This window comes from Formica exsecta, unplaced genomic scaffold (genome assembly GCF_003651465.1).
Source record: "Formica exsecta isolate Colony F162 unplaced genomic scaffold, ASM365146v1 scaffold333, whole genome shotgun sequence".
Lineage (NCBI taxonomy): Eukaryota > Metazoa > Arthropoda > Insecta > Hymenoptera > Formicidae > Formica > Formica exsecta.
The window spans coordinates 225,818-253,667 of NW_021850582.1; the positions used below are offsets into that span (position 1 = coordinate 225,818).

A 27,850-nucleotide genomic window follows, 5' to 3' on the forward strand; every position below is an offset into this window, starting at 1 on the left:
AGGGGCACGAAACAGAGTATGTCCTTTTCTACGTGCACCTCGGCTCCCACTCCTCAACACTCGGTCTAGATATACTATGTCTATGAGAGTAGCATTTGCTTGACCAATCAAACAAAGGAAGACACAAGGAGCAAAGATCTCTTTTGGCTCCAGAGTACCGATCATGTAACTTTTCCCTTAGGGCGGAAAAGTGAAAAATTTTGCCATTAATTTCAATGCTAATATTTTTCACTTTTCACATTTCCGCCCTAGGGGAAAAGTTACATGATCGATACCCTGCACACAGGATGCGGAAATGCTTGCCACGCCGCAAAAGGCGACTCGTAGCCAATCAATTTTTCACTCTAATGGAAAAGTTGTAAGTTGATTAGCTACCGCGTCGCTTTTTGCCGCGCGGCAAGCATTTCCCCGTCCTATGTGCAGAAGCCATTTCTCCTGATTGGTTAATCAAATGCTATTTTATTCTCACTTTAAGCCCGAATCACACTAGCGGCTCGCGGCTGCGATTGCGATTGCGTTTGTAATTGTGATTTGCTACGCTCCAATCATATTTGCAATTGGTGCTTTCTGATTGGCTGAGGCAATCGCAATCGCAGCCGCGAGCCGCTAGTGTGATTCGGGCTTAAAGTGAGAATAAAATAGCATTTGATTAACCAATCAGGAGAAATGGCTTCTGCACATAGGACGGGGAAATGCTTGCCGCGCGGCAAAAAGCGACGCGGTAGCTAATCAACTTACAACTTTTCCATTAGAGTGAAAAATTGATTGGCTACGAGTCGCCTTTTGCGGCGTGGCAAGCATTTCCGCATCCTGTGTGCAGGGTATCGATCATGTAACTTTTCCCCTAGGGCGGAAATGTGAAAAGTGAAAAATATTAGCATTGAAATTAATGGCAAAATTTTTCACTTTTCCGCCCTAAGGGAAAAGTTACATGATCGGTACTCTGGAGCCAAAAGAGATCTTTGCTCCTTGTGTCTTCCTTTGTTTGATTGGTCAAGCAAATGCTACTCTCATAGACATAGTATATCTAGACCGAGCGTTTGCCTTTATTTAAAGAGTGGGGGTAAAGATGTATTCTAAATATAATTCTCACACAAAATGTAATAACGTTTATATAACAAAAAATATAAAAAAATTTTGTTAAGATGTCTGTGGAATTGAACTTGAGTTTTACTGCGTGATAGATTGAACACTCTTGCACTGAGCCATCACATATTTCTTGTACATGCTTTCATATTATCAGTATTTATGTAGCAGATATTTTTACGCGATAATATCGATATAATCGAAAAGAAATCAAGATAGCATACTTGTCGGTCTATAAATTTGCAATTACTGAAAGATAATGTAAGCCAAGAATTAACAATTGTTCTCTCCTTGTCGCTCTATCATGCTGACAATACATAAAGTACCGATGAAAAAGCAACAAGTAGAAAAGCAATAAATTGCCAAGTCTAATAAGTGCCCGTGTTTTACATATTGTATATTAGTTCACTCTGTGAGTTATTATTTTACTGTTATTATTTATCGTCATACAATTTTTAATCATATATATAATTTTTAGATATTATTGATACATATATATACGCATAAATGTGCATAAACAAATATAAAATTTACAAAAAGTGGGCGCTTGTTAGCCTAGTTGCATTACTGTTTTTTGTCACGAGAGGCCAAAAAGCATTTTCAGGCCGTATCTCGGCTATAAAGCGATACGCTAGAGGAACAAGGATAACGTGATCGTTGATCCTTTTCTATCTTTCCTCTCCACGGTGCGTCCACGCGAGCAATTCAATCGTGTGTGTACGTATATGGACATACACCTCTACATAGAAATCGAGAATTTATTTCTCAGATTGGTAATCCTGAAGTCGGAGTTTCGCATTGTCACCGCGCGAGGTCTCCAATATCAATTCGGAGTTTGGCCGTCACTCCTGCCGACCCTTAAGACGATCTTGGATATAAGAACGGACTATGATTACCGGCCATAGCATGTTATTCACTAACAAGTTTCGCGACTATGTAGTTTATTATCCATGTTTTATATGGACGTAGAGGCAGAAGGCAGAAGCATTTTCAATCTCCAGTTCTCTTTGCTTGTAACAATCGGATAACAACTTCAATATATTGGATCAATTTAGTTGAATTTTTTTATCGAGCAGAGTTATCGGTAAATGTAATTTAACTTATAGTATTTTACTTATATTTAAAAATACGCTTATTCGATATCTCTTTGCGTAAAAACAAAGGTTTTACATTTATTTTTTTGATTGATTTTAGCATATAATGGCAACAGAATGGCGGGAATTTTACCGGCGTTAGATTGATGGGTCGATGTGATGTTAGGATCACATTTATGAAGAAACTGTAAAATATTCCTCTCTGTCCGTATATATATTCGTGAGTATTATGTGTATTTATATATTTAGTCTCTTATAAAAGATATATTATGTGAATTAATTTAATAACTTGTAATCATTGTTATTAATAGTATAACCAATTTTATTAATATTTACTATGACACAACAGTGATAATTTCTATTAATTAAGAAAATATAATTACGGACTTATAATCTTCTGTAATTTTAACATTTATGCAAATATATAACAATGTATAGAGTTTATCTTTCCATACAATTTTTTTACAAGAACATAACTCATTAGAGAAATATACAAGTAAAAAAATAAGGAATTATTAAAATTATGATTATTATGAAACAATTGAATTTACCAAAATTAAAATTTTATATTCCAGAAAGAAACTTTTAAAAACTTTTATAATGATGTTGAAATAATGTATCATTAATTTCTGTTAGATTAATCGCTTTACAAGCTATATCTACTGCTTGTGTCATAGCTGGTGTACCACAACTAAAAACACCAATCTTGTTTGTCTGAAACAGAAATTTTTTTAAAAAGATGCATAATGTGTGTGTGTAAAGAATTTAAAGCACAATATAATATAATGTTGATTAAAAAAATTATGCAATTAGTATGAAACATTATCCACATTGATAATCAGTAGATACTTACAGTAGGGTATAATTTTTGTATAGACAGGAAAAATTGAGAGAATTTCGGGCGTCCGAAATGTGTCACTGCTTTCAGTCCAGTAAATAAAGATTTGTTTGAAATCTTTTGAAAATGACGTTCACAAATATACTGAAAATCATATTTAGTTGGAGATCTTTTAGGACCAAAGTTTTTTAAATTAAAATACGATAACATTTAAATGTAGATATCTTACTAAAAGTATCGTACGTAGATCAAATTTTTGATAAAACTGAGTAACAAAAATATGAATTGATACTGTGTTATTGATATCTGCTTTTTCAAGCTCTCTCAATATGTCAACCATCCATTCAAATTGTTTTTGTGTTCTTGTTACCCAAACAAAATATACCTGCAAATTAAAATATTTTTATACATACGTTTTTTTCCCCCCTTTTTTTTTTTTTTATTATTTAAGTTTGAACAGAGTTGTTAATGTTATTACCTTTTTGCAACCAAAGTTTGAATTATAGTTTGATTTAAAAACAATGTCTTTGAGTATTGATGCAAAAGGTGTAACACCTATACCACTACCAACCATGATTGCCACTTCATATTTATCCCAATCTTGATGACCTTCCCCATATGGGCCATCCATGTGAATCTACAAATAGACAGATGTATAGTAATATATGAAAAATTTATTTCATTAGTAAAAATTTTGTGAATTCTATATATAAAAATATAGAATTTCAGACAAGTATAGTGATATGAAGAGACTTACCATTGGTAAAGTTTCATTAGACATTGTATACAACTCTAATTTCTCTCTAATATTTGTAGTCCATGGTCCAACTGCTCGTACATGTATACTTAAACTCGTTTCATGTGGCGCAGACGATAAAGTAAATGGATGATACTCATTTGTCTGTAATGCTGGACATGCTATTCTAATCCACTGACCAGATTTATATTGAAAATTTAAAGGTTTTGGAAATGTTATACATGTTACACCTATACAACATATGTATATGAATGATATATACTTGAATAATATAGACTTGAATAAGAATAAATACAATAATAGAACAATAATATTTTCAAAAAGGAATACCTGATGGCAGAATTTCTGCTTTGAGTATTGGTATCTCTATCGTTATTCTGGTCACAGTTACGACTTTATCGAGAATAAATAAAATAACTGGTCCCAATAAGAAATAATGGAAATATGGTTCCTATTGTAATAAATTACAAATAATTTTCAATTATATAATATGATTTTAGGTAAGTTATTTTTTTTTCTCGATAACACACTAAATGAACTATCGTTTTATATAAAAATAATTGATAATTATATATAACAATATTAATTACTTGTACTAATCTTCCACTGCCATGTAAGATCATCAGTATGTAGAAAATTGGATATAAAGAGTGTATAAGAGAGAACCAATTATAGAATGACTTGCGTACCATCGGCAAAGAGCACACAAATATTAATCCAGTAACAATGGTTAAAAATATTCCTGTTACACCTGTCATTGTACCCCAACACCAATAATGAAACTTTGGTAGCTCATGCGTTCTAAATGTGAATATAATTATGTATAATATAATGATGCACATATGTAAATGCGAATAAATATGTATTTAAATATCTTAAAATCGAGTGATTGAAATATCTAAGGAAGGAGATGTAGACTTACGCGTGGAAATAGTTGCGAAATAAACATGTCAGATCATCAGCAGTTTGCGTTGATATATGATAAAAATTAAAGCCGTGTCCAATTATATGTAACACTAAAAATATTAAGATGTGAGTAAACATAAGTATAATTTGTTAAAAAACTCTCTCTTTCTCGAATGAGTTATCTTAATTAAGTTGTTAACAAATTTTATACATTGTTTAAATTAAGATTAAGACATTTTATATTCTCACCAGTAAAGACCAATGCCCAACAAGCGATATATTTGTGCATTTCTATCGCTGAATCGAAAGGAATATAAAATTGCAAAATTGTGGTTCTCAGAACAGTGATGGTGTTATGGCACATCATGATTAATAATGTGGAATAAGTAAACATCATAGCGGATGCCGCACCTCTCGTTATAGTAAGACCATAGCCTAATATTCGTCTCAAACCAGAATGTTCTCGTTGTATAGAGTAATCTATGTATAAAAGAGAGCAGTATTAATCATTATAAAGTGCAAAAATTAAAGTCAGATAGATGTCTACTGTAAAAAAATCTTTGAAAAGAACATACAATATACTCGCTCTGCGAAAATCCCAAGCAGAAACAGGGTGTATAAACATGCCCAGAATATTTGCAATCGTTTGTTAGCGAGGTATTTCATTACAGGATACCAATAATTGTCCGAGTGTTTCTTGAGCTCTTCGACAATTTTCTCGTTCTTGTCGATAATTTCGCTATTATTTTTTTCCTTTTTCGCATTTTGTTCACTTTTGATTTTTCCCTCAATTCTGTATTGTAATTCGCTTGGATCGGCATATAGACTCTCTACCGTCTTCTGTACTTCGCCGATAAATGTTGATCTAACAGTTTTTACGCCTGCGTGAAGTTTTCTGTTGCTCTTTCCATCCGCAGGCACATTGAACTCCAGTTCTGCATAATTAAATTTATCATTAAAGTCGCTTAGTATCTGCTGAAAATCCTGTAAATTTATAGTTTCTTTGTTTGCCAAGTCGGCGTGATACATCATGGATTGCACCAAAGCTTCCAACTCATCGTCCGTTATATCGGCATTGCTAGTTTCCATGAATGATCTGCAAGTATTTAATGTAACGCATATACGAAGGCACTACGCACAGGATAGTGTGTGCCATGCAATTGGATAATTTAAAAATATACCTCAACATAGCTGAGAACTCTTCTCTTTTAAGTCTTCCTATACCATTGATATCATACATATCAAACATTAACTTCATTTTTTCTTCCGCAGAGCCCTTTAGAAATATCACCAACATGTCAACAAACTCTCGAAATGATATAAAACCGTTCTTATCTTTATCCACTAGATTAAATATCTGCAAATGTGTTGATATGTATAATCTTTCAACAAATATATTTGTATTGCATATTTGCATATTACTTATCAGATTTAATGTAAATATTACCTTTTTTACGAATTCAGCGTCCGGCTTCATACTCAGGGCTTCCGCGAATTCTACGATGGTTAGCTCGGTATAAATCACTTCTCTTGCAACTGACGAATCTATTTGTAGAATTTCTTCTTCCGTATGTGCAATATGGAATGCCTAAAGACACACAGTTGTGGATATACTTATATAATCGAATTATTATTCAATATTATTCGAATATTTCACAAGACAAGAAAGAAAGACACACCTGTGCGAATACGACACGGAAAAACATTTCCAATTTCTTTTGACGATGCTTTTTAGTTATTGCTTGCTTGAGTAACGCTGCATATGTGGTATTAGTCATAACTTGCATTGAACAAACATTCCCGGATGTTGCAATATCTGATATAAATCTTTCGAATGCTTTTATAAATGTGCTTCTCAAAAAATCGGAGTCAAACTTCAACACTAAATCATAACTATGATGTATACGGATTAAAATATAGTGACTATCAGACGCGCAATAAATCTGTACAAGAAAAATTTGATACATTTTATTATATACTTATCAATTATTTTATGTGCTCTTATGCAGTAAACGATAATTGACATGTGTTAGAAAAATATATACCATGACATTGCTATTGGTTGGAACGTCGATTGCACGTATCAAATGTCCCAATTGATTTTTCACTTCCAGTTGCTTTTTTCTGATGTTTGGCATTAATATTACACGTCTAAGTGCAGCTTTTGGTTCTTGCCATTCGCTAGCTATTAATAAAGGAATATATTTTTGTTATACTACATGTATGCAATATATAAAGACATAAAGACATGCATATATCTGAAAAGTCTTACCAGTATGTATAATGTCTATATTATCACTATGGTCTACTTTTTTAACAATTTCTTGCATTGGTCCCTTATCCTTAAATTGTATCTTAAAAACTATTAATGTAATGATACCTGTATCAAAATTAACACGTTAGATAGATAGTATAATGCCCATGTTGTTGCATAATGTTTCAATGATAGTAAAAAATTTTTACCGCAGAAAAATGTTGATACACCTAAAAACGTAAGAATGAAGGATATGCTGCTATTGGAAAAAAAATCATAAGTCCCAGGTTCTGTGCAATTTTCGATTGTATATTTATTTATTTGATCAGCGTGAAAACAAGAACCAGTTGTGCAATTGCCTTCTTTAACAATTTTATTATTAATACAACTGGGATGTATATCATCCACTGAAAGAAGATACAAATGTATTTAGTGGTATCATTAGCTACTATTAAGCAAATTTACATTTCCGCATGTAGTTTTTCCTTTACCTGCTATAGAAACTCTAAAAGGATTCCTTGGAATATCGTTCCAGTCCATCTTAGTGACACACATCAATATATCATAAAATGATAATTGTTCTAATCTTCGAATTTCCTCATAAGTAAAAAGTCTAGAAACAAAATTGTATCAAAAGTTTACCGAATCAATTGTACAGAAGATATAATGAAATATGCAATAGCGATATAATTACATACTTATTGTCGAAATTCTGGTACCAAAACCTATCACCGTCGCGTATTCGTTGAAATTGATCACTGATGATACTTTGAAATAGCTCCCCGGGTCCATCGCCAGTTTCTAGTATCCCACCCACCCAGATATCCACGTCATCGAACGAGTTATTGTACAGTCTGAGAAATTCATCTCGAATCTTAAATAAAAAAATTTTTTGAATAATAATAAATAAAATGTCTTAAATTTTGCAACGCTGTGATTAAATACATGAATGAACAATTTTTATACAACATACCGCTTGATCTACGCGATTAAAATGGGATACATTTTTAATCTCTGGTAGACCGTACGCACGACGAGCGCTGTTATAATCGGGTACTCCGTGGTCACGTCCCCTCTGAATATTAAGTGCCATTAAGTCTCTTCTTGAGAATTCCAATGGCCCGAATAAACTACCTCGCAAATCTTCAACGATCTTGTGATCCTCCTCTTCGCATAATTGAATAGCCATTCCCATTAATAATTTCTCCACATCAATGACATCCTTTATTCTCGTTAAATTTGCATAGAGAGAATTCTAAACAATCGTTTACGTACTTTATTACGTGCGCGTTTTGTCGAAACTTCAAACATGTATATATATAATTGTCAAAATACCTGTGACATCCAATAATTATTGCACGTTCTAATTGGATGTGGTTCCAAGGAACAATTATTCCTCCCATAGTTACGCAAGTATACACCTGACATTGTGATTATCATTAATATTATTACTGTGCATCTATACAATTCTACAATTTATGACAACATTACACACACACACACACACACACGCGCGCGCGCGCGCACATACACACGTTTATGATCTTTCATCAAATCAACAAGTGTAAATCGATTCTTCTTTGTATCACCTTATAATTAAATAAAAGATAAGCTGTGCTATGAAAATCGATATTGCTCATTTAACTGGTTTCGCTTGTCATTAATATAAAGGCATTGGGGAAACGGTACGTATCTGTCTAATATTAATAAAAAATCGGATACGTTTTTTACCTGGTGGAACCAAAGTGTGTCCGAAACGAAAAGCGGCCGATTGGAAAAATTGCTCTATCTGTGGATCAATATTGGGGTTGTAACCTTTAAATAACGAATAAATTATCAATTAGGATTATATGCAAATTACAAGTAAACAAACATTCGCATTGAACATTTATCGGGTTTATCAACGCTGTCATATGTTGACTAGCACTATTTCTATTTACCCTTATATGCAGGAAGTCTGTTTCCCAACCACGAAGGCAACCATTCGTTAACGACAATGTGCTGCTGAGTCGCTATCACCCATTTACGAGCCTCGTTGTAAATCTTGTCGCTCGACCAATTTGGATTGTGACGTTTAATATGAAACGCTACGAAATTGTGCCATCTAAACCATATTATACCAAAAGTCAGCAGAAACGGATTTTCATTCCCTCGCGGATTTCCCAACTCTAAAACATACGTATCAAATTGCGTATTAATAGCCAGATATTATACTGAGTCGAAATATTTATTCGCGTTCGAGATGTATTTTCTTCGTCCGTTGAGAGATAAATTGATGCTGCGAGCGACGCATCATTGTATCGTTAAAACGCCCCGCAGATCCGTCACGAAAATGACTGTACGAGACGCGCTGAATATGGCTCTCGACGAGGAGTTGGCTCGAGATGAGAAGGTATTCATTATCGGTGAGGAGGTTGCCGAGTTCGACGGCGCTTACAAGATTACGCGCGGTCTCTGGAAGAAGTACGGCGACAAGCGGATGATCGATACGCCGATCACAGAGGCCGGATTCTGTGGTATAGCGATCGGCGCGGCGCTCCTAGGCTTGAAACCGATATGCGAGTTCATGACCTTCAATTTCGCTATGCAAGCCTTTGACCGTATCATCAACGGTGCCGCCAAGAATCTCTACATGTCTGCTGGCAGATATCCCGTCTCCGTTCTCTTTCGCGGTCCGAACGGTAACGCCAAGGGCTTGGCCGCGCAGCATTCTCAGTGCTTTGCCGCGTGGTACATGAGCGCGCCCGGCTTGAAGGTTGTGTCGCCGTCAACCTGCGAGGATTACAGGGGTTGCCTCAAGGCAGCCGTGCGCGATCCCGATCCTGTCATCATGCTGGAGAGCGAGTTACTTTACAACCTCGAGTTTCCCATGTCCGATCAAGCTATGGACAAGGACTATCAGATACCTTTTGGCAAAGCCAAGGTGGAGAAACTTGGCAAACATATCACTCTGGTGACGCACGGCCAGGCGTACATGTATACGCTTCAAGCGGCCGACATATTAGCCGGACAAGGGATCGAGGCGGAAGTTGTCAATCTGCGCTCGCTCAGACCCCTGGATTGGGACACCGTGTTCAAATCGATCGGCAAGACACACCGATTGATGACTGTCGAGCTGGGTTGGCCGAGATGCGGAGTAGGATCCGAGATTGTTGCGACAGTGATGGAGAATCCAGTATTCTTTCAGCTCGACGCACCCGCAGTACGGTGCGCCGGTATCGACGTTCCGATGCCTTATTCGGAGAAGATTGAGTACGAATGTACCCCAAAGGATCATCATATAGCGGACGCCGCTAAACGCGTCTGCGGCACAAAATTCTAATACTCGTTTATTCTAATATTTTGTATTTGCGCGAATAAAGTTTTACTACTCACTGAAATATCTGGTAACGCTCTCGCTATAGTGCCGTGAAACGTATTGATGATGATGAATAGGCGGCGGTGGATTGGCCATCGGTAATCGGACGGTATTATAATCGGGATATAAACCGAAGTACGATGATGCGAGTTGACCATCCGCCTGCAATATTCCACTGTTATATGTCCTTAAAACGTCGGACCATGCTTTAGATGTACCGTAAATCAATCCACCATCTAAGAATGGCGTGATCTCATTTAGCTGCAACATATTGATACTTGGTAATAAAATAATAATATCGTTCGTTAAAATGAGAATAACACTACATTAGGGCGAACATTACTAAATGTTACCTGTTGACGAGGATTGTTTGGCGAATGACCGGTGCGATGATCGTATCGCGTGCGTAAAACTGGCATTTCCGTGTGTCCTGGTTTAGTTCTGTATCGATGGTTTTCCGGAATCTTTATGTTGATATATTCGGGTGGACACGCCGCTCTTTGAGCATCTAAAATTTCCTCCACCACTTGCTGACCTAAACATTTTTTTTTTTTTTTCATATTGTATATTGCATATTATTGTAGATATATGATATTCTTATAATTTCCATATAAATTTGCAAATATGCAAGTACATGATATAATCTTAATAGCAGTTCTGTGCGATATAAATCATTTTCGCGTACCGAAAAATACAAGTAAAGCGTTTCTCCCCGTTCTTGACTTCGATCCAATTTTTCCGCTCAACAGCTTCTCACTTATCTCTAATGGTTCTGGTCTACTAGAACCTGAAGGCTTGTATACTCCATCTTCATAAGCGGCTGGCAGTCTTCTTAGCAATGGAGTGTCAACTGCACCTAACTCTGGTCTTCCAACGTTATTGTACCATCCATCGTAATTGGGATATTCGGTTCCATTGCGATACTGGGAGCATCTATTATTCGGTTGATTATTTTCTCCCCAACATCCAGTAAATAACCAATCTGTTAAGTCTTCACCGAATGTTTTATCAACTGATTTTTTATCTGCTGGCTTCCAGAAAGAAACTTTTAAAAACTTTTATAATGATGTTGAAATAATGTATCATTAATTTCTGTTAGATTAATCGCTTTACAAGCTATATCTACTGCTTGTGTCATAGCTGGTGTACCACAACTAAAAACACCAATCTTGTTTGTCTGAAACAGAAATTTTTTTAAAAAGATGCATAATGTGTGTGTGTAAAGAATTTAAAGCACAATATAATATAATGTTGATTAAAAAAATTATGCAATTAGTATGAAACATTATCCACATTGATAATCAGTAGATACTTACAGTAGGGTATAATTTTTGTATAGACAGGAAAAATTGAGAGAATTTCGGGCGTCCGAAATGTGTCACTGCTTTCAGTCCAGTAAATAAAGATTTGTTTGAAATCTTTTGAAAATGACGTTCACAAATATACTGAAAATCATATTTAGTTGGAGATCTTTTAGGACCAAAGTTTTTTAAATTAAAATACGATAACATTTAAATGTAGATATCTTACTAAAAGTATCGTACGTAGATCAAATTTTTGATAAAACTGAGTAACAAAAATATGAATTGATACTGTGTTATTGATATCTGCTTTTTCAAGCTCTCTCAATATGTCAACCATCCATTCAAATTGTTTTTGTGTTCTTGTTACCCAAACAAAATATACCTGCAAATTAAAATATTTTTATACATACGTTTTTTTCCCCCCTTTTTTTTTTTTTTATTATTTAAGTTTGAACAGAGTTGTTAATGTTATTACCTTTTTGCAACCAAAGTTTGAATTATAGTTTGATTTAAAAACAATGTCTTTGAGTATTGATGCAAAAGGTGTAACACCTATACCACTACCAACCATGATTGCCACTTCATATTTATCCCAATCTTGATGACCTTCCCCATATGGGCCATCCATGTGAATCTACAAATAGACAGATGTATAGTAATATATGAAAAATTTATTTCATTAGTAAAAATTTTGTGAATTCTATATATAAAAATATAGAATTTCAGACAAGTATAGTGATATGAAGAGACTTACCATTGGTAAAGTTTCATTAGACATTGTATACAACTCTAATTTCTCTCTAATATTTGTAGTCCATGGTCCAACTGCTCGTACATGTATACTTAAACTCGTTTCATGTGGCGCAGACGATAAAGTAAATGGATGATACTCATTTGTCTGTAATGCTGGACATGCTATTCTAATCCACTGACCAGATTTATATTGAAAATTTAAAGGTTTTGGAAATGTTATACATGTTACACCTATACAACATATGTATATGAATGATATATACTTGAATAATATAGACTTGAATAAGAATAAATACAATAATAGAACAATAATATTTTCAAAAAGGAATACCTGATGGCAGAATTTCTGCTTTGAGTATTGGTATCTCTATCGTTATTCTGGTCACAGTTACGACTTTATCGAGAATAAATAAAATAACTGGTCCCAATAAGAAATAATGGAAATATGGTTCCTATTGTAATAAATTACAAATAATTTTCAATTATATAATATGATTTTAGGTAAGTTATTTTTTTTTCTCGATAACACACTAAATGAACTATCGTTTTATATAAAAATAATTGATAATTATATATAACAATATTAATTACTTGTACTAATCTTCCACTGCCATGTAAGATCATCAGTATGTAGAAAATTGGATATAAAGAGTGTATAAGAGAGAACCAATTATAGAATGACTTGCGTACCATCGGCAAAGAGCACACAAATATTAATCCAGTAACAATGGTTAAAAATATTCCTGTTACACCTGTCATTGTACCCCAACACCAATAATGAAACTTTGGTAGCTCATGCGTTCTAAATGTGAATATAATTATGTATAATATAATGATGCACATATGTAAATGCGAATAAATATGTATTTAAATATCTTAAAATCGAGTGATTGAAATATCTAAGGAAGGAGATGTAGACTTACGCGTGGAAATAGTTGCGAAATAAACATGTCAGATCATCAGCAGTTTGCGTTGATATATGATAAAAATTAAAGCCGTGTCCAATTATATGTAACACTAAAAATATTAAGATGTGAGTAAACATAAGTATAATTTGTTAAAAAACTCTCTCTTTCTCGAATGAGTTATCTTAATTAAGTTGTTAACAAATTTTATACATTGTTTAAATTAAGATTAAGACATTTTATATTCTCACCAGTAAAGACCAATGCCCAACAAGCGATATATTTGTGCATTTCTATCGCTGAATCGAAAGGAATATAAAATTGCAAAATTGTGGTTCTCAGAACAGTGATGGTGTTATGGCACATCATGATTAATAATGTGGAATAAGTAAACATCATAGCGGATGCCGCACCTCTCGTTATAGTAAGACCATAGCCTAATATTCGTCTCAAACCAGAATGTTCTCGTTGTATAGAGTAATCTATGTATAAAAGAGAGCAGTATTAATCATTATAAAGTGCAAAAATTAAAGTCAGATAGATGTCTACTGTAAAAAAATCTTTGAAAAGAACATACAATATACTCGCTCTGCGAAAATCCCAAGCAGAAACAGGGTGTATAAACATGCCCAGAATATTTGCAATCGTTTGTTAGCGAGGTATTTCATTACAGGATACCAATAATTGTCCGAGTGTTTCTTGAGCTCTTCGACAATTTTCTCGTTCTTGTCGATAATTTCGCTATTATTTTTTTCCTTTTTCGCATTTTGTTCACTTTTGATTTTTCCCTCAATTCTGTATTGTAATTCGCTTGGATCGGCATATAGACTCTCTACCGTCTTCTGTACTTCGCCGATAAATGTTGATCTAACAGTTTTTACGCCTGCGTGAAGTTTTCTGTTGCTCTTTCCATCCGCAGGCACATTGAACTCCAGTTCTGCATAATTAAATTTATCATTAAAGTCGCTTAGTATCTGCTGAAAATCCTGTAAATTTATAGTTTCTTTGTTTGCCAAGTCGGCGTGATACATCATGGATTGCACCAAAGCTTCCAACTCATCGTCCGTTATATCGGCATTGCTAGTTTCCATGAATGATCTGCAAGTATTTAATGTAACGCATATACGAAGGCACTACGCACAGGATAGTGTGTGCCATGCAATTGGATAATTTAAAAATATACCTCAACATAGCTGAGAACTCTTCTCTTTTAAGTCTTCCTATACCATTGATATCATACATATCAAACATTAACTTCATTTTTTCTTCCGCAGAGCCCTTTAGAAATATCACCAACATGTCAACAAACTCTCGAAATGATATAAAACCGTTCTTATCTTTATCCACTAGATTAAATATCTGCAAATGTGTTGATATGTATAATCTTTCAACAAATATATTTGTATTGCATATTTGCATATTACTTATCAGATTTAATGTAAATATTACCTTTTTTACGAATTCAGCGTCCGGCTTCATACTCAGGGCTTCCGCGAATTCTACGATGGTTAGCTCGGTATAAATCACTTCTCTTGCAACTGACGAATCTATTTGTAGAATTTCTTCTTCCGTATGTGCAATATGGAATGCCTAAAGACACACAGTTGTGGATATACTTATATAATCGAATTATTATTCAATATTATTCGAATATTTCACAAGACAAGAAAGAAAGACACACCTGTGCGAATACGACACGGAAAAACATTTCCAATTTCTTTTGACGATGCTTTTTAGTTATTGCTTGCTTGAGTAACGCTGCATATGTGGTATTAGTCATAACTTGCATTGAACAAACATTCCCGGATGTTGCAATATCTGATATAAATCTTTCGAATGCTTTTATAAATGTGCTTCTCAAAAAATCGGAGTCAAACTTCAACACTAAATCATAACTATGATGTATACGGATTAAAATATAGTGACTATCAGACGCGCAATAAATCTGTACAAGAAAAATTTGATACATTTTATTATATACTTATCAATTATTTTATGTGCTCTTATGCAGTAAACGATAATTGACATGTGTTAGAAAAATATATACCATGACATTGCTATTGGTTGGAACGTCGATTGCACGTATCAAATGTCCCAATTGATTTTTCACTTCCAGTTGCTTTTTTCTGATGTTTGGCATTAATATTACACGTCTAAGTGCAGCTTTTGGTTCTTGCCATTCGCTAGCTATTAATAAAGGAATATATTTTTGTTATACTACATGTATGCAATATATAAAGACATAAAGACATGCATATATCTGAAAAGTCTTACCAGTATGTATAATGTCTATATTATCACTATGGTCTACTTTTTTAACAATTTCTTGCATTGGTCCCTTATCCTTAAATTGTATCTTAAAAACTATTAATGTAATGATACCTGTATCAAAATTAACACGTTAGATAGATAGTATAATGCCCATGTTGTTGCATAATGTTTCAATGATAGTAAAAAATTTTTACCGCAGAAAAATGTTGATACACCTAAAAACGTAAGAATGAAGGATATGCTGCTATTGGAAAAAAAATCATAAGTCCCAGGTTCTGTGCAATTTTCGATTGTATATTTATTTATTTGATCAGCGTGAAAACAAGAACCAGTTGTGCAATTGCCTTCTTTAACAATTTTATTATTAATACAACTGGGATGTATATCATCCACTGAAAGAAGATACAAATGTATTTAGTGGTATCATTAGCTACTATTAAGCAAATTTACATTTCCGCATGTAGTTTTTCCTTTACCTGCTATAGAAACTCTAAAAGGATTCCTTGGAATATCGTTCCAGTCCATCTTAGTGACACACATCAATATATCATAAAATGATAATTGTTCTAATCTTCGAATTTCCTCATAAGTAAAAAGTCTAGAAACAAAATTGTATCAAAAGTTTACCGAATCAATTGTACAGAAGATATAATGAAATATGCAATAGCGATATAATTACATACTTATTGTCGAAATTCTGGTACCAAAACCTATCACCGTCGCGTATTCGTTGAAATTGATCACTGATGATACTTTGAAATAGCTCCCCGGGTCCATCGCCAGTTTCTAGTATCCCACCCACCCAGATATCCACGTCATCGAACGAGTTATTGTACAGTCTGAGAAATTCATCTCGAATCTTAAATAAAAAAATTTTTTGAATAATAATAAATAAAATGTCTTAAATTTTGCAACGCTGTGATTAAATACATGAATGAACAATTTTTATACAACATACCGCTTGATCTACGCGATTAAAATGGGATACATTTTTAATCTCTGGTAGACCGTACGCACGACGAGCGCTGTTATAATCGGGTACTCCGTGGTCACGTCCCCTCTGAATATTAAGTGCCATTAAGTCTCTTCTTGAGAATTCCAATGGCCCGAATAAACTACCTCGCAAATCTTCAACGATCTTGTGATCCTCCTCTTCGCATAATTGAATAGCCATTCCCATTAATAATTTCTCCACATCAATGACATCCTTTATTCTCGTTAAATTTGCATAGAGAGAATTCTAAACAATCGTTTACGTACTTTATTACGTGCGCGTTTTGTCGAAACTTCAAACATGTATATATATAATTGTCAAAATACCTGTGACATCCAATAATTATTGCACGTTCTAATTGGATGTGGTTCCAAGGAACAATTATTCCTCCCATAGTTACGCAAGTATACACCTGACATTGTGATTATCATTAATATTATTACTGTGCATCTATACAATTCTACAATTTATGACAACATTACACACACACACACACACACACGCGCGCGCGCGCGCACATACACACGTTTATGATCTTTCATCAAATCAACAAGTGTAAATCGATTCTTCTTTGTATCACCTTATAATTAAATAAAAGATAAGCTGTGCTATGAAAATCGATATTGCTCATTTAACTGGTTTCGCTTGTCATTAATATAAAGGCATTGGGGAAACGGTACGTATCTGTCTAATATTAATAAAAAATCGGATACGTTTTTTACCTGGTGGAACCAAAGTGTGTCCGAAACGAAAAGCGGCCGATTGGAAAAATTGCTCTATCTGTGGATCAATATTGGGGTTGTAACCTTTAAATAACGAATAAATTATCAATTAGGATTATATGCAAATTACAAGTAAACAAACATTCGCATTGAACATTTATCGGGTTTATCAACGCTGTCATATGTTGACTAGCACTATTTCTATTTACCCTTATATGCAGGAAGTCTGTTTCCCAACCACGAAGGCAACCATTCGTTAACGACAATGTGCTGCTGAGTCGCTATCACCCATTTACGAGCCTCGTTGTAAATCTTGTCGCTCGACCAATTTGGATTGTGACGTTTAATATGAAACGCTACGAAATTGTGCCATCTAAACCATATTATACCAAAAGTCAGCAGAAACGGATTTTCATTCCCTCGCGGATTTCCCAACTCTAAAACATACGTATCAAATTGCGTATTAATAGCCAGATATTATACTGAGTCGAAATATTTATTCGCGTTCGAGATGTATTTTCTTCGTCCGTTGAGAGATAAATTGATGCTGCGAGCGACGCATCATTGTATCGTTAAAACGCCCCGCAGATCCGTCACGAAAATGACTGTACGAGACGCGCTGAATATGGCTCTCGACGAGGAGTTGGCTCGAGATGAGAAGGTATTCATTATCGGTGAGGAGGTTGCCGAGTTCGACGGCGCTTACAAGATTACGCGCGGTCTCTGGAAGAAGTACGGCGACAAGCGGATGATCGATACGCCGATCACAGAGGCCGGATTCTGTGGTATAGCGATCGGCGCGGCGCTCCTAGGCTTGAAACCGATATGCGAGTTCATGACCTTCAATTTCGCTATGCAAGCCTTTGACCGTATCATCAACGGTGCCGCCAAGAATCTCTACATGTCTGCTGGCAGATATCCCGTCTCCGTTCTCTTTCGCGGTCCGAACGGTAACGCCAAGGGCTTGGCCGCGCAGCATTCTCAGTGCTTTGCCGCGTGGTACATGAGCGCGCCCGGCTTGAAGGTTGTGTCGCCGTCAACCTGCGAGGATTACAGGGGTTGCCTCAAGGCAGCCGTGCGCGATCCCGATCCTGTCATCATGCTGGAGAGCGAGTTACTTTACAACCTCGAGTTTCCCATGTCCGATCAAGCTATGGACAAGGACTATCAGATACCTTTTGGCAAAGCCAAGGTGGAGAAACTTGGCAAACATATCACTCTGGTGACGCACGGCCAGGCGTACATGTATACGCTTCAAGCGGCCGACATATTAGCCGGACAAGGGATCGAGGCGGAAGTTGTCAATCTGCGCTCGCTCAGACCCCTGGATTGGGACACCGTGTTCAAATCGATCGGCAAGACACACCGATTGATGACTGTCGAGCTGGGTTGGCCGAGATGCGGAGTAGGATCCGAGATTGTTGCGACAGTGATGGAGAATCCAGTATTCTTTCAGCTCGACGCACCCGCAGTACGGTGCGCCGGTATCGACGTTCCGATGCCTTATTCGGAGAAGATTGAGTACGAATGTACCCCAAAGGATCATCATATAGCGGACGCCGCTAAACGCGTCTGCGGCACAAAATTCTAATACTCGTTTATTCTAATATTTTGTATTTGCGCGAATAAAGTTTTACTACTCACTGAAATATCTGGTAACGCTCTCGCTATAGTGCCGTGAAACGTATTGATGATGATGAATAGGCGGCGGTGGATTGGCCATCGGTAATCGGACGGTATTATAATCGGGATATAAACCGAAGTACGATGATGCGAGTTGACCATCCGCCTGCAATATTCCACTGTTATATGTCCTTAAAACGTCGGACCATGCTTTAGATGTACCGTAAATCAATCCACCATCTAAGAATGGCGTGATCTCATTTAGCTGCAACATATTGATACTTGGTAATAAAATAATAATATCGTTCGTTAAAATGAGAATAACACTACATTAGGGCGAACATTACTAAATGTTACCTGTTGACGAGGATTGTTTGGCGAATGACCGGTGCGATGATCGTATCGCGTGCGTAAAACTGGCATTTCCGTGTGTCCTGGTTTAGTTCTGTATCGATGGTTTTCCGGAATCTTTATGTTGATATATTCGGGTGGACACGCCGCTCTTTGAGCATCTAAAATTTCCTCCACCACTTGCTGACCTAAACATTTTTTTTTTTTTTTTCATATTGTATATTGTATATTGTATATTATATTGCTGAGCATCATCATAAATATCTCTTATGTTTTTTTACCACAAATATATTTGATAAATATTTAATCTCTATATACTTGACTCAAATATTTGTTAAAAAATTTTTTTTTCAAATCACATTTCATATTTGAGATTGTAGATATATGATATTCTTATAATTTCCATATAAATTTGCAAATATGCAAGTACATGATATAATCTTAATAGCAGTTCTGTGCGATATAAATCATTTTCGCGTACCGAAAAATACAAGTAAAGCGTTTCTCCCCGTTCTTGACTTCGATCCAATTTTTCCGCTCAACAGCTTCTCACTTATCTCTAATGGTTCTGGTCTACTAGAACCTGAAGGCTTGTATACTCCATCTTCATAAGCGGCTGGCAGTCTTCTTAGCAATGGAGTGTCAACTGCACCTAACTCTGGTCTTCCAACGTTATTGTACCATCCATCGTAATTGGGATATTCGGTTCCATTGCGATACTGGGAGCATCTATTCGGTTGATGATTATTTTCTCCCCAACATCCAGTAAATAACCAATCTGTTAAGTCTTCACCGAATGTTTTATCAACTGATTTTTTATCTGGCTTTTTGAAATCTGATGATAGGTATAGAAACATATTTTAATATCTCATCAACTTAATGCAAATAAAAACACATGAGACATTATAAAACTATTAGATTTTTCTACGATTTATAATACGAAATATATATAAAAACGTACACCTGTTCGGATCTGGCGTAGAGGACTGTTGTATTATAGTCTGTGCAGCAATTAATGAATAATTAATTGCGATAATGAATAAATTAAATATAAAATACATGTTGCGTCTTCTACAATAATATATATGTGTAATCGTGTCACGTACAAATTATTTGTTTCAGTGTACTGTCCAGTCACTAACAGATCTGTAGCAAGTTTATACTCGGAGGATATCGTCTGTACGAGCGGCTCGATTCGACCACTTCCTCTTTCTGCACGATAAGAATATACACGGGAAACGAAAAATGTGTGTGAATCACCGATGAATATAATTAGATCACGAGCGAGATGATTACAAGTCTATTTCATAATTTGCTGTTACGACTGAGTAGATATAAATATTTCATTTACGTTGTGTGAAATTAAGATAGACAACATATACGAAATTACGCAAAATGTACTCGCCAAGAAAGAAAATTCTTTGGTTCGCAATCGTCAGTAGAATCACAATATTAATATTGCAAACAATTTTCAATGCATCAATTCCCGACCATTGTGCGGATGCGTTTAAAAGGCCTCTGAATTCCACAGAGAAAGTGGGATCCCTGTGGGATAAAATAATTTATTTTTTATTCAACGGTCTTACACGTTGGGACGGAGAATATTTTTTACATATTGCGAAATACGGGTATACGTACGAGAATACTATTGCCTTTTATCCATTGTATCCAGCTCTGATTCGCATCGTTGCCATTGCTTTGACAAAGATATTCCCCGCGTTAAACAGTCAAAGTGTCATGATTGTTGCTGCAACGCTTATCAATTTCGTGTGTTTCGTAAAATCAGCTCTCATTCTTTACGATCTCACCGTACACATATTTCAGGATACTGTAACTGCTTACAAAGCAGCAATACTTTATTGTATAAATCCAGCCAGCATATTTTTCTCAGCCATATATTCAGAATCCATGTTTGCATATTTAACATTTTACACCATGCTTGGCAGTATGAAATATACCAAGTCTACCATTTATTTTCCATTGGCATTGTCGACTTTAACGAGATCGAATGGTATCGTCAATATAGGCTTCCCTATATATTTCGGACTTAAGAATTTGTGTAATTCTGTGTCGAAAGAAGTTGAGAAACATAAACGAAAACGCAACATACCGTATATTTTTAAACTAATCATATTAAAAAATTGTTTCACTATCTTGAGCACAATAATTATATCGCTGTCTCCGTTTTTTCTTTTACAAATATACAACTATACTAAATTTTGTATTTCTACACCTGACAAATCGTTACTGCCAGTTCACGTTTTACAGTATGCTACAAAAAATAATTTAATATTACCAGGCATGACAAGTTCAATATGGTGTAACGCTACAGTACCTCTAGCATATTCATATATACAAAAGACATATTGGAATGTTGGATTCTTAAGATATTATCAATTTAAACAAATACCAAATTTTATTTTAGCTTGCCCGATATTGTTTATTATGTTGCAATGCATAAAAGAATTTGCTTGCGAATATAAGGATGAATTGTACTTGTTAGGACTTTTCGATAGTAAAAGAAAAAACGGAAGTACTACCAAAATAAAGAAATACCCATTAAGTATGTTCGTCTTTGTAGTACATGGATTGTTTCTAACCATGGTTTGCCTATTCTTCACACATATTCAAGTCAGCACACGTTTATTAGCTTCTGCAAGTCCTTTGATATATTGGTATTGCGCTTTAATTATGTCTCACAAGTATATTGATCATAATGATTTACGATATGAAAATGAAGAGAACATTAGTTCGAACTGGAAGGTATTTTTCTTATCACAACAACAATATACATTGCAAGATAAATTTGTACTATCCTATTTTATAGGATACACAATTATAGGATGCTTATTGTTTTCAAATTTTTTGCCATGGACTTGATACATTACGTTCCATGTGTGTACACTTAATTTTTTTATTAAGAACGTTTTTACATTTTTTTATTATTGTTATTGTAAATACTATATTTGTTAAAGTTTTTGTACATAAAGAATAAAACTTTGTAGGCAAAAACTTTGCTTGCAAAAAAAATTCTACTATTAAAATATATTAACTTTACTTTTTAAAAGAAATATTTAAGTTTATGTATGCTATAAAACAATATATATACCCTTATATGTGTATGTGTTACGTATTTAGAATTCTGTGAAGAATATCCTTCAATGAAATGTTGGTATATTTATTTATATAAACAAAAACTGTCTTCTATATATATATGTATGTAAACTATTATTTTTTAACATAAATATGTTTTCTATTTATATACAATTCAATGCTACAGATATTTTAGCTTGCTTTAATATGTAGTTTCTTATGCTTCAATATCTCGATAGGTGTGAGATATAACATCTGCGAACAATCAGGACATTCGTATGCTTGACTATTAGGTTTACGCGTTATATTTTCACTTTCTTTGTCGATATTGGTTGCATGTGCCATTGTACAATAGTTTTGATGTTGAAGTTTTTCCATATTCGATAGGACTGCTTGAAAATCACAATTTTGACAATGCCATTCAGTGTCGCGCATTTCTGCAATTAGTTGTTCGCTCCAGTCAGTTTCCTTTATGCTGCAATTTAATAATAAAAGATGAATAAATCTCTATATTAATTAATCCAATATTCTGTTGCACTCACCAATTATATGTGATACTGTCTGTTACATGAACTCCGCCTTTAGTTATATTTGATATACTCCTAAAATCGGCTTGAAAAGGATTAGGTTCTATGCATGTATCATTATTGCCACTGCCAACGTATATCATTTTCAAATCGGCCGGTAGCAACCGTTTTATCGTATATGGTACTGTAGTGTGCATATATTCAATCAGTTCTTGAGTAAGACTTTGCTCAATTTTACTAAAATCTTTTGTTTCATCGTTTGTATCATCAGATTCTGAAAAATAAGACATTTATATTAATCTTACCATAAATATTAATATTAGATAAAGGAAGGGAAAGGGGGAAAAAAAAAAAAAAAAAAAATTCAATCATGTCAAAAGAAATACACCTTGTACCTTGCAATCGCCGGTTTAATAAGAAATCCCATTTATTTCTCAATTTGGTTGCTCTTATTAATAAAGTCTGACCACTATCAGGAACAGGAAATTCTAACATGAGCCATGAATCACATGCTATTCTGCAAAATGTAAAATCCGTCTTACATTGTGTTTGACTAATATTATTTCTCTTTTTTTATTAAGAAATATAAAAATACACAAATTTATATAAAATATTAGTACATGTGTAGGCATAATATGTTACTTACAAAGAGAATATACTATTTGTGTCTATTTCACGTGCAAATAGCAATAATGTTTGTGCGGCGGGCATTCTTAAAGTATTTACCAGATACGGTTTTGTAGTTTCCAAGAGGGATCTATCACGCATTTATTTATTTACAACGCATTAAATTTATTTAACAAATTATATTACAAAGTAAATCTAAATAAAAACTTACTGATATGCCAGTATCTGATGTTTAGGGCTAACAGGATTTTTACTTTTAAATCCTGGTATCGATATTACATCCGCCTCTTCAATTTGCAAAAGTTGCTGATGATTTCCAAAAAAGCTCATTGGGTGCAATGCAACATATGGTTTTGCTTTTGTATGAAATAATTGCTCACTCATAGACTGAATAATAATTTGGGGAATATTTTTACATATCATCATATATACATAATATAAATTATAAATGAATATATAAATAATAGAATGCATAATTTTTATACCTTGCAATAATTATACTCATCAGCACAAGCAAACTGTGGATATAAACCACTGCATAATATCAGCTTCAACATTGTCAAATTTTTATAGCTACATGCGGAAGACGCTGTCAAAAGATTCTGCACTTGATTTGAATCATTTCTCATTCGAAATTCTATATCTTTTATGTCGAGCTCTCCGTCGTCATCGTCATTATCTTCCAATTGTATATCAAATGTCTGTACTTTTAATTGTTTACGTCTTTTAGGTTCACTTTGCTTGTAAGTTTTTTTGAGAGACTTTAAAAGTCTTAATTCACCATGTCTTATCGCACGTTCCGCGCTTGTCATGGAAGAGTTTGGTTCTGGGAGACTTTTGAGTAATTTGCAATCCTATACAATGTATCCGCCATATAAACAAAATATATAATATTAGATATATAATGATATTAAAAGTATATCTGTGAGAAAAACGCACGAAATGTATGACTAACTTGAAGTAATTCTTTAAATTGAGTCCTTAATTTTGTCATTTCGTAGAATCGTTGCTCCTCTAAACCTCGTCTTCGGCACCACTTTCTGCTACTGTTACCACTGCCTCTATATTCTTGAGAATTTTCTTGCTTCACTTCTAGCCATTCTTTAAATGCGTTCAATAAAGTTATGGGATCACCGTGATCAGATTCTAATCTTTTTCTAGATGTCTTTAATATTATAGATATTATTTCATTGCAAAATTAAATGTTTGTTTCACAGCACAGTTTCACTTATTAACATTAATTACCTCGCATTCTACATCTCTGTACGCTCTATTGGTGAATGGTGTTTGTATACTTAGAGCAGCGGCCAGTGATAATACGGGTTCCACTTGATGGAAAATGGATCCCATTATTAACATCTTTCCTATTGTAATATCAACGGGCAGCCGTGCCAAGGTTTTACCAATACACGTGATTTTTTCATTATCTGTGAGTGCACCCTGGTGAAAATATTGTTAATTTAATATTTAGCATTTTTTTTTTTTTTTTTTTTCAAAAAAAGCAGAAAAACAAAAATGCAAGATCTAAAATACTAACGTGATCTTTTAATGATAATATAGCGTTCTCTATACTGTCGGCTGGCGGTGGCTCTATGAATGGAAACTTTCGAGCATCAGGTAGTCCCATTGCTATCATTTGTAACAACGAAGAATCTAAGGGTACACGTTGTAATTCTGGTGTCGAATATCTTTCCAATGTCTTATATTCTTCCTCTGAATAAATTCTGTAAAAGAACAATGTCGCGTTTATTCTCAATCTCGTAAATAATGATAATATATCATTCATCGGAAAAGTCACCAATTATTTACCTGTAACAAACTCCAGGTCCAGTTCTGCCTGATCTTCCCTTCCTCTGTTCCGCACTGGCTTTGCTTATCCAGAATTCTTTCAGTCTTTGCATTTTACATGACGGGTCGTAACTCATTTCCTTCACTTTTCCACTATCGGCGACAAATCTGATTCCATCAATGGTAATGGAAGTTTCTGCGATATTAGTTGCGACAATGCACTTTTTAACACCTTCAGGTGCATAGTCAAATACCTAGAGAAAGCGAAATTATTCTTTGATATTCTTTTATGATGAAACAAAAATAATTTACAAAAATAGTATCATGCGAGAGAAATATACCTTGTCTTGTTCAATGATGGAAAGGGTACTATGAAGCGGTAAAACTATCCAATTATTCTTCTTTGTACTATATTCCTTGGCAGCATCTACGACTGCAGTAATTTCACTTATTCCACTCAAGAATATTAATAAGTCACCCTTCTCATTGGCTGAAATATTTCTACCATTGTAATTATAACAAAGTAATTGTAATTTTAATTAAAATATAGTAAATAGCAAATAATCTTAATTTTTAATTAATCTTTATTATAATTATGATATGATTATTTCTGCAACTCATATCTGAAGAGTTTGTTACTGTAATTAAAATATAGATTTCTCTCTCACCTGGATATTTTTGATCAATTATTTGCATTATTTGCACATATGGACTTGGATTAAAACGGTCATTTTTGTATCTGAGATCTTCTACAGTTACAGGACGGTAGAACAATTGAATAGGATATAATCTTCCAGGAACCTAAATAAAAATGAAAAATCTCATTGTCAGTATCACATATATGTACATGCGATCAGTGTTTGAAAGTATTTTAAAAACTCTTACTTCTATTATTTTAACATCTTCCTTTGCAAAATAATTACTAAAGAGCTCTATATTAATAGTAGCAGACATTAATACCAATTTCAAATCGGGTTTTTGATAAATAATGCATTTCATAATACCCAATAAGAAATCTCCATGCAGGTGACGCTCGTGCACTTCATCTAAGACTACCACATCGTATGCTGATAATGTCGATTCACCCGACATCTGTAAAATACATTATAATATATGCAAAATCTTTTTTTGAGAGTGTCTTTAGAGTAATTTGCAAATATTGAAATATTCACTTGTCGTAACAATAAACCTTCGGTTATGAATGTAATGTTTGTCTCTTGGTTTCTTTGTTTTTCAAAACGTATCTGATATCCAACTTTGCTCAGATTCTCGCTCAATGTCTCAAAAGCGACTCGTTTTGCTAGTGAGATACATGCTATTCTTCGGGGCTGTGTACACGCTGTAATACAAATTATGAAAGAAAAATAATTAGATCATATCATATTAAATATACATATACAATTATTTAAATATAAGAAATATTTAAATTGACAATTAACTTTAGGATTATACCTATTTTTCGAAAATCAGCTTCATACAAGTATTGAGGTACTTGAGTAGATTTTCCACAACCCGTGTCTCCCGCTATAATGACCACTTTCTCCTTTTTTACCGTCTCGATAATTTCATCTTTATATTGTGCAACTGGTAAATTAGCTTGTGTGTCTCTGAGTTTCTTTAATTTGCTGAATTTTTCCTTTTGCTTAAAGTCTAAGTACAAGACTATTACATCCCCGAATTTTAGCAGGCGCGATTTCGTCAGTTGTTTCACTTCGGGGATTCGCGCAAATAATTCTCCATATGACAGATTGAGCTTGAAATTTAAACAATGAGACTTGTGATATCTTTCCGGCACTCCGATGGAATTTAAAGCGGAATCGGCTGCGGATTCGTCGCTATTGCCCAATTGTTTCTTGACAGACTCGTATTTCTCGACGAATTTCCAAAAATCCACGATATCGTGAATGAGATTCGAATTTGTTGTGAAGATCTTATTCAATTCGTGTTTATAATTACTAAAGTAGAGGTCTTGGTGGCTCTCTTCGTGACGACTCGTCGAGGACGAGGAGGGAGATTTGCGCGTCTCCCGATCGCTCCGCGACCTGGACTTTGACGAGCTGTGCTCGTCAATCTCGTAATCGTCGTAACGCCTTTTCCTCTCATACTTGCTTGCATTTTCACGCGTACGTTCGCGGCTGGACGAACGCTGTTTCGTGCCACTCCTCGTCCTCGACGACATTCTTAATTCGTATATCGCGCCATAATCTCACTCTTTAGCCGTGATATCTCAGCTACTTTAGCAGACAACTTTATTTTCTTCTTTTATGGCTGCAGCATTTTTATCAGCAAGGTTTTGCCGATCTTTTCAATTTTATGAAATATTTATCCAAAAGGTTTCTATACATATATTGTAACACTCCTTAATAATACGTGTAGACACTGTAGACAATGGGTGATAAATATAACCTCTTTGCCATTTACATTCGTAAAAATTGGTTAGATTGGTTAGAACCATAGATATTCTGTACCGTTGACTATTGTAATACACTAGATAGAATATTATCGTTGGATTTGACGTAGTTGAATAGGACAAAATTTATTCTGATTGGTCAATCAAACGCTCTACACGACGAGTAGAGACGAATTTTCGAACGCAACC

The 27,850-nt window shown here is 34.6% G+C and overlaps 6 protein-coding genes across 10 annotated transcripts; 3 read left to right on the top strand and 3 right to left on the bottom strand.

Annotated features, from left to right (window-relative positions):
* The first annotated feature begins 1,988 nt into the window (after positions 1–1,988).
* LOC115238328 (GPI mannosyltransferase 2) lies at positions 1,989–22,427 on the top strand. Of its 3 annotated transcripts, none has more exons than XM_029812052.1 (3): positions 1,989–2,176; positions 2,281–2,400; positions 20,339–22,427. In XM_029812052.1, the coding sequence occupies exon 3, from the start codon at positions 20,612–20,614 to the stop codon at positions 22,094–22,096; it is 1,485 nt and encodes a 494-aa protein (XP_029667912.1). In that variant the 5' UTR covers positions 1,989–2,176; positions 2,281–2,400; positions 20,339–20,611; the 3' UTR covers positions 22,097–22,427. The 3 variants fall into 3 exon arrangements, with proteins under 3 accessions (XP_029667912.1, XP_029667911.1, XP_029667913.1); XM_029812051.1 differs by having other exon boundaries at positions 1,989–2,170; XM_029812053.1 differs by lacking the exons at positions 1,989–2,176; positions 2,281–2,400 and adding an exon at positions 16,931–17,196.
* Positions 2,489–11,333, bottom strand: LOC115238334 (dual oxidase 2-like; the record flags this gene model as incomplete). The annotated part of the gene is made up of 25 exons (XM_029812059.1): positions 2,489–2,894; positions 3,034–3,162; positions 3,248–3,403; positions 3,497–3,655; positions 3,776–4,005; positions 4,106–4,226; positions 4,366–4,576; positions 4,698–4,791; positions 4,931–5,161; positions 5,257–5,777; positions 5,863–6,038; positions 6,129–6,269; positions 6,361–6,624; positions 6,727–6,866; positions 6,954–7,061; positions 7,145–7,342; positions 7,427–7,548; positions 7,634–7,809; positions 7,909–8,190; positions 8,271–8,356; positions 8,667–8,750; positions 8,876–9,103; positions 10,311–10,554; positions 10,647–10,828; positions 10,979–11,333. Coding segments are annotated over 25 exons (4,767 nt in total), but the record flags the coding sequence as incomplete, so codon positions are not given.
* On the top strand, positions 9,097–10,300 carry LOC115238330 (pyruvate dehydrogenase E1 component subunit beta, mitochondrial-like). The gene has a single exon (XM_029812055.1). It carries the CDS (start codon positions 9,178–9,180, stop codon positions 10,255–10,257), a length of 1,080 nt encoding a protein of 359 aa, XP_029667915.1. The 5' UTR covers positions 9,097–9,177; the 3' UTR covers positions 10,258–10,300.
* LOC115238324 (dual oxidase 2-like) lies at positions 11,336–20,330 on the bottom strand. Its single transcript, XM_029812035.1, has 26 exons — positions 20,178–20,330; positions 19,698–20,051; positions 19,223–19,404; positions 18,887–19,130; positions 17,452–17,679; positions 17,243–17,326; positions 16,847–16,932; positions 16,485–16,766; positions 16,210–16,385; positions 16,003–16,124; positions 15,721–15,918; positions 15,530–15,637; positions 15,303–15,442; positions 14,937–15,200; positions 14,705–14,845; positions 14,439–14,614; positions 13,833–14,353; positions 13,507–13,737; positions 13,274–13,367; positions 12,942–13,152; positions 12,682–12,802; positions 12,352–12,581; positions 12,073–12,231; positions 11,824–11,979; positions 11,610–11,738; positions 11,336–11,470 (listed from the first exon to the last, which is right to left on the bottom strand). Exons 1-26 carry the CDS (start codon positions 20,275–20,277, stop codon positions 11,342–11,344), a joined length of 4,866 nt encoding a protein of 1,621 aa, XP_029667895.1. The 5' UTR covers positions 20,278–20,330; the 3' UTR covers positions 11,336–11,341.
* On the top strand, positions 17,673–18,876 carry LOC115238329 (pyruvate dehydrogenase E1 component subunit beta, mitochondrial-like). The gene has a single exon (XM_029812054.1). The coding sequence runs from the start codon at positions 17,754–17,756 to the stop codon at positions 18,831–18,833; it is 1,080 nt and encodes a 359-aa protein (XP_029667914.1). The 5' UTR covers positions 17,673–17,753; the 3' UTR covers positions 18,834–18,876.
* On the bottom strand, positions 22,384–27,831 carry LOC115238325 (probable ATP-dependent RNA helicase DHX34). 3 transcript variants are annotated; one of them, XM_029812038.1, is made up of 16 exons: positions 26,704–27,817; positions 26,424–26,590; positions 26,256–26,343; positions 26,137–26,183; positions 25,920–26,052; positions 25,593–25,741; positions 25,273–25,505; positions 25,001–25,187; positions 24,709–24,903; positions 24,419–24,628; positions 23,949–24,317; positions 23,675–23,850; positions 23,483–23,593; positions 23,232–23,353; positions 22,852–23,110; positions 22,384–22,784 (listed from the first exon to the last, which is right to left on the bottom strand). In XM_029812038.1, exons 1-16 carry the CDS (start codon positions 27,428–27,430, stop codon positions 22,502–22,504), a joined length of 3,456 nt encoding a protein of 1,151 aa, XP_029667898.1. In that variant the 5' UTR covers positions 27,431–27,817; the 3' UTR covers positions 22,384–22,501. The 3 variants fall into 3 exon arrangements, with proteins under 3 accessions (XP_029667898.1, XP_029667896.1, XP_029667899.1); XM_029812036.1 differs by having other exon boundaries at positions 26,137–26,343; XM_029812039.1 differs by lacking the exon at positions 23,483–23,593 and having other exon boundaries at positions 26,137–26,343; positions 26,704–27,831.
* Positions 27,832–27,850: the final 19 nt, after the last annotated feature.

Bases quoted from the DNA above. Each gene is read 5' to 3' on its own strand.
- LOC115238330 (XM_029812055.1), top strand. From the start codon at position 9,178: ATGTATTTTCTTCGTCCGTTGAGAGATAAATTGATGCTGCGAGCGACG.
- LOC115238329 (XM_029812054.1), top strand. From the start codon at position 17,754: ATGTATTTTCTTCGTCCGTTGAGAGATAAATTGATGCTGCGAGCGACG.
- LOC115238324 (XM_029812035.1), bottom strand. From the start codon at position 20,277: ATGTATTTTATATTTAATTTATTCATTATCGCAATTAATTATTCATTA. The intron at 17,680-18,886 runs GTGAGTAGTAAA...CGTATGTTTTAG, and splicing joins GAGCGTTACCAGATATTTCA to AGTTGGGAAATCCGCGAGGG. The intron at 13,153-13,273 runs GTAAGTCTACAT...ATTCACATTTAG, and splicing joins TTTCGCAACTATTTCCACGC to AACGCATGAGCTACCAAAGT.
- LOC115238328 (XM_029812052.1), top strand. From the start codon at position 20,612: ATGTACTCGCCAAGAAAGAAAATTCTTTGGTTCGCAATCGTCAGTAGA.
- LOC115238325 (XM_029812036.1), bottom strand. From the start codon at position 27,430: ATGTCGTCGAGGACGAGGAGTGGCACGAAACAGCGTTCGTCCAGCCGC. The intron at 23,594-23,674 runs GTAAGTTTTTAT...AATGCGTGATAG, and splicing joins CATCAGATACTGGCATATCA to ATCCCTCTTGGAAACTACAA. The intron at 23,354-23,482 runs GTAAGTAACATA...TACATTTTGCAG, and splicing joins ACAAATAGTATATTCTCTTT to AATAGCATGTGATTCATGGC.